The sequence below is a fragment of the Cuculus canorus genome, chromosome 7, assembly GCF_017976375.1.
Source record: "Cuculus canorus isolate bCucCan1 chromosome 7, bCucCan1.pri, whole genome shotgun sequence".
NCBI lineage: Eukaryota > Metazoa > Chordata > Aves > Cuculiformes > Cuculidae > Cuculus > Cuculus canorus.
In genome coordinates, this window is record NC_071407.1 from 36477038 (window position 1) to 36491419 (window position 14382).

Genomic DNA, 14382 nt, shown 5'->3' on the forward strand with positions numbered 1-14382 from the left:
ATGGGACCATCTTCTGCAGGTATTCTTCCACTCATTTCCAAAATCTGTGTCAGTGCTGCCTCTAACCATAAGCCGCCAGCTCTGTTCGGATACTGTTGTAAGCAAATACAGATGCCAGTCCCAGTTTCTCTTTGCAAAGGGCAATGGTTTCTTCTGTCCCCCTTTCATTTTGTGGTTGGAAGCATAATTATGTTAAGCGATTGGAAAAAACAATCCTAGCTTCATACGTCTGATGCAGAGACCTGATCTGACCAATTTCAGCGAGGGCCTGAGATCCGATGAAAATATAAGCTCATCTCTTCCTAGGACTGTGAAAGAAAACTGAATGTTTAACCTTAATTAACTAAATACAGAACAGAAGAGGGGGGGTATCACGGTGCTGCGCAGCATCCTTGCTGCGCCTGCAACTTCAGTAGTGCGTGCGGTTAAGTTTTTGTCATTCAGAAAGCCTCAGAGATGCCCAGATGGATGGCCAGAGGCATGGAGTGGCTTCTCGGCAAGGGATGACTAAGTAGCCTGGGATTCTTCAGCCTGGAAGCGTCAGCTGCATTGTGTTAGCAGTCTCTGAAAGTACAAACCTCTCTTCCAACGCAAGAACTGGAAAGCCAAATACAGTTGTTTGGAGTGGTTGAGAAAATGGAGAGAGAAGAGGTCCAGACAGAGGTAGTACTAAAACTTGCTAACAAGTCCAGCCTGAACGGGGGAAGAAATCCCCTAAATATCACCTGAAGGGAATTCGTGTAGAAGTTTAATACAATTCTTGCATCTTTTTGATGTGCACAGCTCTACTCTGCATTCTTTCCTTTTGCATCCTGCTAGTAATGACCTAGACATGCGCATCTACTTAAAAAGAAAAAAAAATGTTAATTTTTTGTCTTTAGCGTCGATTTCCAGTGGCCGCCTGAATCCTTCCTCAATAATTGATGCCTGAAAGCATTTTCTCTGGTACCTTAACTGCAATAACTTTGTTGTCCATTATTGTAAAGCTGCATTTTGATTCTCCAAGTGTGCATTACCAGTGTCTGGCATTGCATCACAGGCACTGAGCTGAGTTAGATAACGGGAGCATTGCCGGGAGTCGGTCTGTGCCGAGACCTTGCAAATCAGCCTCTGGTTGCCACTCTTCAACTTTACATGCCACCGGGATCTTCCACCACAATCGTTGGGGAGCTGCAGCCCAGGAGCCAGAAACATTGGGCTAATTCCATTTATTTATGTGTTTATTCTGTCCAAGTCAAAACATGGGCCACTAAGCCAACTTCTATCTTTGTTGCCTTGAAAAGCTTTTAATGCTATTTAGGCAACTAGTGTTATACTTTAGGCAAATAAATCCTCTGAACTTTATTATTCAGCTCAGTGCTATGTACAGTAGGTGCATAATTTATTTGCTAAATGTTTTATGATGAAGATTATGTAAGTAACGAACTTTTACATTTTGGCTCCAGAGAGTAACAGAACTGTGTGTAGTGCTTTGTAACCTGGCGTAGGAGGGAAGCTCTTCTAAGTCCTCTGTCATGGCATAGCGCAGCAGGAAGATGAATTTAGATTAATTTGCAAACTAATCCTGTGGAATTGTGACAATGAGCTTTATTTACTTTTTTTTTTAGCTAAACTTTTCAAGTCTGTTAGCTCAAAGAAAAGATCTTAAATCTCTACAGAGTTTTCTGAATAAAATCAGATTTCGTCAAAGATGTCTTCTGCTTCTGTCTCCTTCAGTGCCGATCACAGAAACAAGCAGGCTTGGCCAGAATAACACATAATAAATGTTATTCTGCCTATAGCATAGAAATTATTTGCAATTGGGCTAATGAGAGTTATATGATGGCATGTCATATATATATTTTATGTCATTTCCTATAAATGATTACAAAGTAGAAACTGGAGTGTATGTCTGTATCATATTTTTTTTATTTGAACTTTATTGGCTAATTAATTGGGATTCTTTGTAAATTACTGTAATTTTCAAGCATGTTCAAAATGTCTTGGAAAATCCTGTGTATCTACATTCCTTGCTGGAAGGAGTCAGTCTGTCCTGGTGGCTCCACAGAGACATTTATTTGTGCTCCCTCCCAGGCAAAACTGGAAGAAATTTCCCAGCTAAAACATGGGCACTTTGAACCATTACAAGCCTGGCTTTCTTTCCCCAAGTGGGTGGTGATGGAACCGTAGAAAGAGTTTGAATTGTGAAAAATTGGGGTTTGTCTTCTTTAGTTGCGTATAAATCCCGTTCTTCCAGGGTGGAATTAATGATAAAGATATCATTAATTTTGAAACAAGACCATAGATCTCATAAACCGCAGTGAGCGACATTTCTGTGCTGTGCTGGGTGGGCACTGCACGTGCTGCAGGTCCGTGGGGCCAAAATGCCGCATGCCATTGTTGCACACATCTTCAGGAGCTGCAGCGCTCCCGACGGCATTGCTGAGGAAATGACTAGATGGCTGGTTAAGAATCAGCTTCAGCATTCACAACCCAGTCATCCAAATAATGGGTCTGAAAAGTTAGTTTCCCCATTAATACCAATACAAAAATCATAGAATCATAGAATAGTTTGGGTTGGAAGGGACCTTAAAGATCATCCAGTTCCAACCCCTCTGCCATGGGCAGGGACATCCCACTGGTTCAGGCTGCCCAAGGCCCATCCAACCTGGCCTGGAACCCCTCCAGGGATGGGGCAGCCACAGCTTCCCTGGGCAACCTGGGACAGGGCCTCACCACCCTCACAGTGAAGAAATTCTTCCCCATGTCTAGTCTAAATCTGCCTCTCTCCAGTTTATAGTCATTCCCACTATCACCACAAGCCTTTATATCTTGATTCTTATGTCAACGTATGCATTAAATCCACCAGCAAAGGCTGAAGAGAGCAGCATGGAGCTCCTCAGCTGTGTGTAATACGGCATACAGGTTAAGAATAAACTAAGAAATTGGGGAAGGAGGGTAGTGGCTTGTTAAATTTATACATTGAATTATATATTAAAAGTAGGAAAACAGATCATTGCTTTGGATCAGGCAATGTTTTGTGGGAAGTATGATCTGGGCATATTAGCAGGTGTATCAGGGACCAGTTTAAAGGGAGAGAGGGCAAAGACAATTTTTCAGTATGCTCCTGTACCAGTGTCCTACAACAAAGATAGACGATGTGATGCCATCAGCCCTCCGAGCAGCACTGCCCTTTCCATACTCCTAAGTAAGCGTTGGCTGCAGCACTCTTTGGCAAAGACCTCATGGAGAATCTCTCCTCATTGCTGATCCCTCCTCTTTCCAGCCTTTTCTTCAGGAGACAGGAGTTGGTGGTGCTCTGCCCTCCTGCCGACTTTGTCCTCGCTCTGAGAAATGGTGCCAATTCATTTCTGTGTTGATAGCAGGAGTTGACTTGAATGCAGCGTTTGGTAGGAGATTAATATCAATGTTTCTTGTGAAAATGGATGGGTTTAGTTTAATAGTGAGTGAATTGATAATCATCTTGTCAAGAGCAGTTGGTGGGCAGGTATTTGAGCTTAGCTCTCAAAATCCTAATCCTTCATTAGAAATTACTTGTTTTGTCTTTTTTTTTTTCTTTTTCCTCAGCATCTTTCTTTTCCACTTAATCATCTACATTTCTAAATATGCCTTTTCTTCATGTACCATAAACTTTAGAAAATGAAGCTTTAAGTCAAACCAGCCAGGACTGCAGTGAAATAATTATTTAATTTGTTACAGACATTTCATGCAAGTGAGTGTTGCGTTGGATCCAAACGTGGTTATTCAAATGAAAGCTGAGCATAGTCAGGTTAATGATTGAACTCGATGGTCTTGAAGGTCTTTATCAACCTAAATGGTTTTATGATTCCACAATAAGAAAATTAAAAGCGTACTCACGTAACTGTTTCGTGAGTGGTTCAATGCATAGACAGGCATGGTTGCACTTAACTGCTATGCTGCCTTTTTAAAAGAATCTCAAGCTGTTTGGTAAAGAAGCCGGAGTTAAAAACGAAGCCTTTCTCATAACCTCTGCTCCCTCCTACGCACAGGCAGAGGCAGGAACAGCCTGCATCTTGAAACGGTCAGTGCGGTGGCAGAGGGCCAGTGTCACAGCACAGCGTGAGCCGTGGTGGCTGTGTGCAGAGGGTTATTGCTTGAATAGCCTGTCCTTTGTCACCACTCAGCTAGAGATCACAGGGCAGCAGCTTCTGGCTTGGGACAGCAGTAGGAAAGCTCTCCACCAGCTGCTGAGAGAGAAGCAGTTGCCATCAAGGAGGCTTCATTATGTGCATGTTGTGATAATGTGTGGTCCTATATAATTCATCTCCCAAACTGCTATGGCAGCACTCTCATCTGTGACAATGAACTGTCTCCAGGTACTTAGAATCCTAGAATCAAAGAATGGTTTGAGTTGGAAGGGACTTTAAAGATCATCTGATTCCACCCCCCTGCCATGGGCAGGGACACCTCCCACTGGCTCAGGCTGCCCAAGGCCCATCCAACCTGGCCTGGAACACCTCCAGGGATGGGGCAGCCACAGCTTCCCTGGGTAACCTGTTCCAGTGCCTCACCACCCTCATTGTGAAGAATTTCCCCCTCATGTCTAGTCTAAATCTTCCCCTCTTCAATGTAAAGACATTCCCCCTTGTCTTGTCACTCCATGCCTTTGTAAAAAGTCCCTCCCCAGCATTCCTGGAGCCCCTTCAGGTACTGGAAGGTCGCCGTAAGAACTCCTCGGAGCCTTCTCTTCTCCAGGCTGAACAACCCCAACTCTCTCAGCCTGTCCTCAGATGGGAGATGCTGCAGCCCTCCGATCATCTTTGTAGCCTCCTCTGGACCCGTTCCAACAGCTTCATCTCTTTCTTATGTTGAGGATTCCAGAACTGGACACAATACTCCAGGTGAGGTCTCACAAGAGTGGAGTAGAGGAGCAGAATCCCCTCCCTCGCCCTGCTGGCCACGCTGCTTTGGATGCAGCCCAGGTTACGATTGGCCTTCTGGGCTGTGAGTGCACATTGCTGCTCACGTCGAGCTTCTCATCAACAGGCACCCCAAGTCCTTCTCCTTGGGTCTGCTCTCAACCACATCATACCCCATCCTGTATTGAAATAGGCAGCTGAGCTGCCGGTTCTGCTTGGTGAGTGTCCTACTAAAATCTCTTCACTTGTTACTTAGGCTAAAAATACCTGTATTGCTGTTTGACCACAGAGTTTCCTTTTTAACTTTTGAAATAGTGGTGATCAGTAGCCACTTACAAATACTGAGTCACTGGCAACGTCCTATTGATGTGTTTAGATTTGCTGTCAGCATATCGGTAAGTCAGATGCTGCAAATAAACTCTTAAGCAAAGCAGTCTAAAGAACTAAGACAACCTTTTGGGAGATAGTGGGAGGGTTGTTGAGCAATAGCTGTGAGAGAAGCATATGTTCAGAGAAATAAGAGTATAGATAAGATGAAAAGGTAGAGAGGAACCTTCCTAGTCAAAGGCTGAGTCAAGTACCAGGGGACTACTGTAAGGCTTGTGCACCCACTTATCCATCTGCTGGAAAACAAGCAACACCTACCACTTTGTCAGGCTTTCTTAAATCCATATGTCTGACAAAATTTTCCAGAAGGTGGGAGAGAGAACAATAGCAGGGCGTGTCATTTGTCTTTGTGCCATCCCATGGCAAGTGGGGACTGGGAGTTGGGCAGGTCTGAGTTTGTTTCCAGAAGAGGAAGCTCAGGGGCTGAAAACTGGAGGGCAACTGGACAATGGCAGGAGAGAGCTGGGTTCCTCGCAGGTGCAGAGGCGTCAGGCTCAGCGCTGAGCCATTTGGTGGACGAAGGGGCTGTTTTCTTAGCAAATGATTCAAAGCGGGAGCTGGTACTGGGGCACTGTTTGAGCCACAGTTGCTGACAAAGCTTCAGCTGAAGGTTTTGCTTGCTAAGACTCAAGCAAGGAGGAACAGAAGGTAACCATAGAATGCTTTCAGTTGGAAGGGACCTTAAAGATCATCCAGTCCTGCCCACCCCCGCCTCCCATGGGCAGGGATGACTCCCACTGGCTCAGGCTGCCCAAGCCCCCATCCAACCTGGCCCTGAACACTTCCAGGGATGTGGCAACCACATCGTCCCTGGGCAATCTGTTCCAGTGCCTCACCACCCTGATTGTGAAGAATTTCCTCTTTATGTCTAGTGTAAATATTCCCCTCTCCAATTTAAAGACATTCCCCTGGTCCTATCACCACAAGCTTTTGTGAAAAGTCCCTCCCTGGCTTTCCTGTAGCCCTTTCAGGTACTGGAAGGTCGCTCTAAGGTCTTCTTGGAGCCTTCTCTTCTCCAGACTGAACAAGCCCAACTCTCTCAGTCTGTTCTTGTACGGGAGGTGCTTCAGCCCTCTGATCATGCTTGTAGCTCTCCTCTGGACCCGTTCCAAACAGCTCCATCTCCTTCTTATGTTGAGGATTCCAGAACTGGACACAATAGTCCAGGCAGGGTCTCACAAGAGAGGAATAGAGGGACAGAATCAGGGCAGAAGAACCTTTTCCCTCTTGTAGTCCTTGTGGAGGGATCACAGATTCCTTCAGAGTATTTTCATTTCTCTTGATTTCTTAGAGCTTCAGCAAGGCTGTTGTGCTGAGAAACCACCAGTTCTATGAGATGCTCCTGTGTCAGACCTGCTGGCTGGGAATGGCTTGAGAGAACGCAGGAAGCATGCCCACAAGGAGCAGAAGTTGCACTGAATTGAGAGGGTACTCTGGCTCTAATACTATCCCCACTAAAGCTGTCAGATTATTAGAAGAATAGGGAGTTTCCAGTAAAAGAAGTTAAAGACTAAAAGGAGTGATTTTTTCCTCAAAGAAAAACCTAGAAATCCAGCACGCTTGTATTTTCCTGCTTTAATAGCACTGTCATTCCTTAAAAGTACTGCTATAGGGATTTTTTCTTGGTGGCTGGTGACATCCAGGTGTCTCTAGGTTTACAGTTACCTTGGCCATACCTGGTTAGCAGTTTTGAATGTGTGCAACGATAGCGGTGTGTGATAACACAAGCTATATCTGGCTGTTTGTTATCTTCTTTGAAGCTACTAGTTGTCAGGATGCAACATCCTCTGTGCCACCCAGCCAGACTGGATGGTGAAACAGAATAAGGATGTTTTTCCCTGCCTTCCCTAGAAGTTTATCAAACCAGGATCTTAAATTGTTTACCCAAATTTGCCCACACGTCCTTATGTGTTTGCAAGAGCTGGATACAAACATTCCAGCTGAGCTCTGGAGTCGTAGTGACTTGATAAGGAGATAAGTATCCACAAGCTTTTGGAAGTACTGAACTAGGAATAGCAGAGCTTTCCAAAACAGGTACTGTTTTAAATGCATCTCACGTTTTAGCATCGGCTTTTCCCTGCACTTTCGAACGTGGTTTCTCCCTGTCCGCAACAGCTGTGTCCTACAGTGACATGTACATGGGACTTTATGTGAAAATAGAGGTAATCTATCTGCTTCAATTACCAGACTGACCCGAATCCTTTACCGACCCACCGTGTCTCTTCCTTATCTCTGTTAGCCCGAAGCTGCAGTTGCAAGCCCTTCCCAGTGCCTCTGCCCATGGCCACAAGCTGGTGATGGATTGTCCGGGTGCTGCCTGACTCCTGTGACGCCTTTCTGCAGATAAAGTTGCACAGTGCAGTCCCCTCCCTGATTTGCTGGCAAGTCACCAAATGCCCAGGGTTAAAGCTTGATTTTCCTAGTCTGTTGTTGGCCATCAGAGCAGCTGGCTTTGGCTTTGCTTCCCTGCCCCTGCACTGCTCGGCCGGGCTCAGTCCTGGACTCTGGTGCCTCTGCTCCTGGCCTGCCAGCTGAAGCCTTGGCTTTTCTTTGTCTTGTTGACCCTAATGGGATCTCTGGGTCCTCTCCTTCCCACAGCCTGAGCGAGGCAGCGAGGTGACATTAAAGTACTGGAACAGCAGATAAAAGGCCCTCGCTGTATTTATTGAGTGTTACAGATAAGTAATTCATTCTGCTGTCAGTGTCTAAAGAAACAGCAAATAGAGTGTACGTGCCCCTTGCTTTGATGTGATGAAATCTCCAGAGGACGTTTACTTCAATGGCATCCACAGTGCAGCTGTAGCTGAGTTTTTCAGTGGAAAATATAAGATTTTCAGTCTTTATGCATTGCTTTAAAGATGTCGCTATGGCTGGATGTCTCCATGGTCTGAAAGCTGTGTGTTTGTCAAAAATCTTATTAAAATGATCTTAACTGTTTTTGTTGGAAGGGGAAAAATTATTAGCTATTTTGTGGTTTTGTACATGACGTTAAAACAACAGTCTGGTTTTCATTTAAACCAATAAAAGTATGGAAATTGAAAATGAAGGTTCACTTCATGTCCTTAAATCAACTTGTTGGCCTTGCTAAAACGCAGAATGGATGAAGCAGGGGAAAAACTTCAATCTTACAACTCGTAGCATTGTTTTCACATACACTTCAGCTTTGTCGTTGCTGGATTTCAAAGTCAACTTTGTCTCACTTTGTGAAACACTTTATAGCTTTTCTCGAGCTATGAAGCCTTTCTCATTTTTATTCATGTGCAGCAGTTTAGAATCCAGTGAAGCACAGAAAAACCCTAAGCAGTAGTGAAGCAAATTGGTTAGCAGGTGTACATCAGTAATTGAATTGATACACTTTTCAATGTTGAAATATAAACCTGATGGCTTGGGACGGTGGGTGAGTGTCATTGCTGGTTTGTGCTATGGTCAGAAAGAGTCCGGAGGCACCAGCATGGGTGCAGCACAGGAAACCCTGGCCATCCACAAGGAAACATCCTCGTGCGAGTGGGATGACCCTGGGATGGGGCTTCTGGTAGGGGAGGATCCCTCTCCGCAGAGATAGGCTCACCGGACACAGCCCCCAGGTACAGCTGCCTCAAGCCTAAGCCTGGCCCTGAATCCAATGTGCTCGCACATGGGGTGGCTGGCGTCATCGTACAGCCCCTTTATTTCCAGCTTGCGGGTTCCCTTCCAGCTCTGCGGTACCTCAGGGCAGAGCAGGACTGAGTCTGGAGGCCACACCTCAAATCCTGTGTTCAGTTTTGGGCCCCTCACTTGCAAGAAAGACATTGAGGTCCTGGAGTGTCCAGAGAAGAGCAACGAAGCTGATGAGGGGGCTGGAGAACAAATCTTACGAGGAGCGGCTGAGGGAACTGGGGTTGTTTAGCCTGGAGAAGAGGAGGCTGAGGGGAGACCTTATCACTCTCTACAACTGCCTGAAAGGAGGTTGCGGAGAGGTGGGTGTTGGTCTCTTTTCCGAAGTGACAGGTGATAGGATGAGAGGAAATGGCCTCAAGCTGTGCCAGGGGAAGTTTAGATTGGACGTTAGCAAAGATTTCTTCACAGAAAGGGTTCTCAAGCACTGGAGCGGCCACCCAAGAAGGTGGTTGAGACACCCTGGAGGTGTTTAAAAGGTGGATGGATGAGGTGCTTGAGGATATGATTTAGTAGTGGACAGGTACGGTTGCACTCGATCTCAAAGGTCTTTTCCAACCTAGGAATTCTGTGATTCTATGAAACTCCTCAGTTTTTCTGGGGTTCATTTCTTCCTGGTGAGCCGCCTACCACTGTCCCCAAAAATGTCCTTAGCCTGAGCATTGCCCCATCTACCTGAGGCTTTGAAAAGCAGCGTCTTCCTGAAGCTATTCCTTCCCTCAGGTCTGTGATCCAGCCGTCCTAGGTGTTCACAGCCCTTTGATCTGTTAAGTCACAGCTCTGTCACTTCTGGCTGGTGCCCACACCCTCAAAGCTGTCTGGCTTCCCCCTTCCCCGCTCTCCTGGCAGGGAGGTTGCTCAGCTGGGCTCGTTGCCTTCCATCAGCTGCCTTCCCCAGCATCCCCTGGCCAAGCTCCATGTGTAAACTTAAAGCTGATGAAACTGTAAGTTCTCTTTGACTGTTGAGCACTGCTGTTCAGCATCCATCCCTAATGACTTCTAACACCTTCTGAAACTTTATTGCTTGTGAAGGTGGATCCATAAAGTGATGTGAAGTCTTAAACGAGGCACTTCAGAGCCGGCTGGCTGGCTCAGCTTTGGCAGCACCTCACATTGTGAAGGCTGTACCTGCTGAAGTGCTCTTGTAATGAACCATTTACCCAGGCATGTGTGAACGTGGCAGTCCCTTCCTCTGCAGGAGTCCACATGTGCTGCAGAGCAGAGGGAGGGCTTGGGCTTAGGCAGCTTGGCATCTGCAGTCCCCGAGCCGGGTAGTTCACCTCTATCTTGGATGCATGTCATAGTATGGTTTGAGTTGGATGGGATCTTAAAGATCATCTAATTCCAACCTCTCTGCCATGGGCAGGGACATCTCCCACTGGCTCAGGCTGCCCAAGGCCCATCCAACCTGGCCTTGAACACCTCCAGGGATGGGGCAGCCACAGCTTCCCTGGGCAACCTGGGACAGGGCCTCACCACCCTCATTATGAAGAAATTCCTCTTTATGTCCAGTCTAAATCTTTCCCTCTCCAATTTATAGACATTCCCCCTTTCCCTGTCACTCCATGCCTTTGTGAACAGCCCCTCTCCAGCTTTCTTGTAGCCCCTTCAGGTACTGGAAGGTCGCTCTAAGGTCTCCTCGGAGCCTTCTCTTCTCCAGGCTGAACAACCTCAACTCTCTCAGCCTGTCCTCCTATGGGAGGTGCTCCAGCCCTCCGATCATCTTTGTAGCCTCCTCTGGACCCGTTCCAACAGCTCCATCTCCTTCTTATGTTGAGGATTCCAGAACTGGACACAATACTCCAGGTGGGGTCTCACAAGGGTGGAATAGAGGGGCAGAGAATGCCTTCCCACAGCACAGAGGTTTCTGCATGCTGAGCTTTTCTAGGGGAATTTGCTTTGCAAGCTGGAGGAGGTCTTGTTTATTTTTTTTCCCCCAAGAGGAAATGAATTGCCAAAGTAATGTGGACAAAGAGTAGTGTTTTAGATGTGTTGTTACAGCTTAATATTTATTCGCTTGTTTATAGGACTTTTATATTCTTTTGAAGCACAGCAAGAATGCATAATATATTGGGATTATTTATCATAGCTGTAAGAAGAGGGCTTGGTGGTGAGAGACATCTCAAAAGCCAGCTGTGCAGAGCCCATACCTGAAGGATGTCGGGCATTTCTGGGCAAGATCTGTCCCCACCACCGTGTGTTTTGCAGCAGCTCTGTTCCCTGTCTGGGCTCTTGTAGTCTGCCAGGAGGAACTGGAACAAGCACTGCTAAAATCACTAACATCGCCATTCCGACTTGGCAGTCAAGAGCCCCCATGAAGGTTTCTGGATGCTGGCATTGTACGCCTCTACTGCTGAGTTCACCGTTTGAGCAGGGAATTAGCACAGGCCAGGGAACATTTCCAGTGGAGCAGGATGTGTGAGATCCTCTCACGCTGGCAGGGCAGTCCTCCAGGGCAGTCCTCCAAAATGCTCCGTGTCCCTGCTTAATCCCATCCCTTCCCCTCTTTCTTGCAAGCTTTGTGAAGCGGTGGTGCCATGCCGTGAGATCTCCCATCCCTGGGGGCTACAGATGCTGGAGAGAAGCTGTGCAAGAAGGGAAAGATGGAAGAGGATGGAGGTGATAGCTTGCAGGAGACTCACGGAGCTGGGAGAGTCCTCCCGGTGCCTGTGTAGACACAAAACCTTTGAATGGCACTGAAAACTGGAATAAAAGCCAGTGTCCCACCACAGCTCAAGGTGGCCACCCCACCAGGCTGCTCTGGAGGTTTGGTGTGGAGCCCTGCGCACCCGGGAGCCCTGGGGGGGCAGAGTGAGCCTGGGCAGAGTCCTTTGCACACTGTGGCTCTTGGAGCTGGCTGGGCGGGCAGCACACACAGACGCAGGGTCTGCACCACATCTGGAGTCCTGAGGCAAGATAGGAGCCACCAGTTCCTCAGGAACATGCTCAGGGTGAGACAAAAAGAAATTACTTTGAAGAGCAGCTCTGCCTCCACTACTCTCTGGTTTTCTGTAGAGCATGTTGGGAATGGAGTTGTTCTCCCATGGACAGCATGTACAAGTCCTGCAGAAGCCCGTTGAAGGCAATAGCATACCGACAGGATTTCTGTGCTAAACCGTTGCTTGGGTGCAGACCAGTGGTACAACAAACAGCAACACTACTGTGCCATGGCTTATATGAAGGCAGCTTGCCAAGGAAAGGTGACAACAGAGGTCCAGCGGTCTTTGACCCTTCACTTTGAGGAGGAATTCTTGAGGTCCATGGAGAAGAGTGGGATCTCTTTGGAAAGATCTAGATGTAAGGGCAAGGCAAGAGGCAGCTGGGCCCCTTCAGCACCTTCTCAGAGGGGGACACTGGACTGGAGAGGGAAAGGGAGCTTCTTCAAACCCTGATGTGCTCAGCCTCCTGGGCGGGCCTGTCCTCCGGCTTCTTGTCAGCCAGCTCCCACCACCAACACATAGTGCTAGATGCTTTATTTCTCCTCCTTTCCTCAGCTTTCATGGGTCGATGGGTGTTTCTGCCCCCTACATTTCTCTGTTCCCTAGGCTATTTGTGTTAAAATTTGTGAGGGTTTTTCTTGGGGGCATTTCAAGGTTTATTTGTGATGGGATTTGAGATGGACTCCGCCTTATGATCCTCTGGTGTGCTGGTGATTAGGTGAGGCTGGTGTCAGTGCAGAGATCTTAGTGGAGTGGAGAAGACAAGCCAGGAAACTTAGTTAGGTGAGCAGTGTTTCAGAGGAGAAGGCAGAAAGCAGCCTCTGAGATCTGCCTTCTCCATGATGTGCAGAGGAATGGAGTGGAGAAACTTAACGGAGAAAATACACAACTAGAGAAACAATGAGATGCCTATGAGTAGCCTGGTGGGCTTTCAGGTGAGAGATTGTGATGGCAGACCATGCATCCTCCTGTAGAAGTCACCAGGCAATGAAGATAGGACGCTTCTTTTGATGCAGCCCAGGACACAGTTGGCCTTCTGGGCTGCGAGCGTGCATTGCTAGCTTATGTCAAGCTTCTCATCCACCTGCAATCCCCAAGTCCTTCTCCGCAGAAATACAGCAGTTTGACAGATCTTGGAGTTAGGTACTAAGTAGTGACCTTCCAGTACCTGAAGGGGCTACAAGAAAGCTGGGCAAGGACTTTACAAAGGCTTGTGGTGATAGGACAAGGTGGGGTGGCTATAAATTGGAGAGGGGCAGATTTAGGCTAGATATAAGGAGGAAATATTTCACCATGAGGGTGGGGAGGCCCTGGCCCAGGTTGCCCAGAGAAGCTGTGGCTGCCCCATCCCTGGAGGTGTTCAAGTCCGGGTTGGATGGGCCTTGGGCAGTCTGAGCCGGTGGGAGATGTCCCTGCCCATGGCAGCTGGGCTGGAATGAGATGGTCTTTAAGATCTCTTCCAACTCAAGCCATTCTATGATTCTATGGTTCTTTGGCATGAAAGAAAAGTCTGTGAGTGCACAGTGGGGCTGGTGCTGCTTCACTCAGTTTCTTATGAAGATCATAAAATTGAGGCAAAAGCAGATCTCACTGTAATAAAAGAATTAATCACAGGGGGGACTGGGTTCATATTTACTCTGAATTCTTCTGAAGTGCTTTAAAATAACTTCAGCTGAAGGTGCTGAACTTCAGTATGAACCCTTTCTGTGCTGAAGTGCAGTGTTTTCTTCTTCCTTTAAATTGCAGGATGGAAGTTGCAGCGCTGTCTTCCCAGCGAGTCAAGAATCCCTGTGTTTATTTTGATGACATGTGAAGGTTTTTTGCAGAGTCATACAATCATTTGCTTGATGTGCTAGAGGCAGCCCAAGCCTCTTGTTCCCCCTTACTCACCCTCTAAGCAAAGATCTGGAACAAAGTCCCTGGTCATTGAAGTTTCAAGTCAGAGGCGACTGGTGGAGAACTGGGAGATAACCCACTGCCAGCTGGGGGAGGGTTGCGTGTGAAGGACAAACTCTACATAATGCACCATTAAAACTTCATGAAGAGATGTCCCAGAAAAAAATAGTACAAAGCACTAGGCTTAATATTAAATTCTTAGTTTTAGCAGTCGGGTCATTTTCAGGAAGGAATAATCAGCTTAACCAGAGCATTCACACATTTAATGTTCTGAGAGAAGAGGGATTGTCTGATTTATTCTTTTTCCTTTCTTTGTTTTGTTTTTTTTTTTTTTTTTCCACAGTAATTAATGAAAGTCAGAGGCAGCAACTGGAATCTGCGAGCTACTCCTCCCGCTATGCTCTGGGACTTTTTTATGAAGCTGGTACACGGATTGATGTCCCCTGGGCCGCACAGTACATCACTGATAATCCCTGTATACGCTTCATCTCCATCGATAATAAGAAACGCAATATAGGTCAGTGCTCCCATTATTTCCCTTAAACACAGTGACAATAGAGGGTGTAGATCATGAAAAATGCTGTTTAATTGAGTGTTGCTATTCTGAACAGAGCAAGTATTCAACT

General features: G+C 46.9%; 1 protein-coding gene across 1 annotated transcript in view; it reads left to right on the top strand.

Annotated features, from left to right (window-relative positions):
• The window catches only part of RNLS (renalase, FAD dependent amine oxidase), an 80519-nt gene that overhangs the window by 46449 nt on the left and 19688 nt on the right, over positions 1-14382 (top strand). The window contains exon 5 of the mRNA XM_054071831.1: positions 14100-14273. Within this exon, the coding sequence (XP_053927806.1) occupies positions 14100-14273 (174 nt within the window). The remainder of the gene's footprint in view (positions 1-14099; positions 14274-14382) is intronic.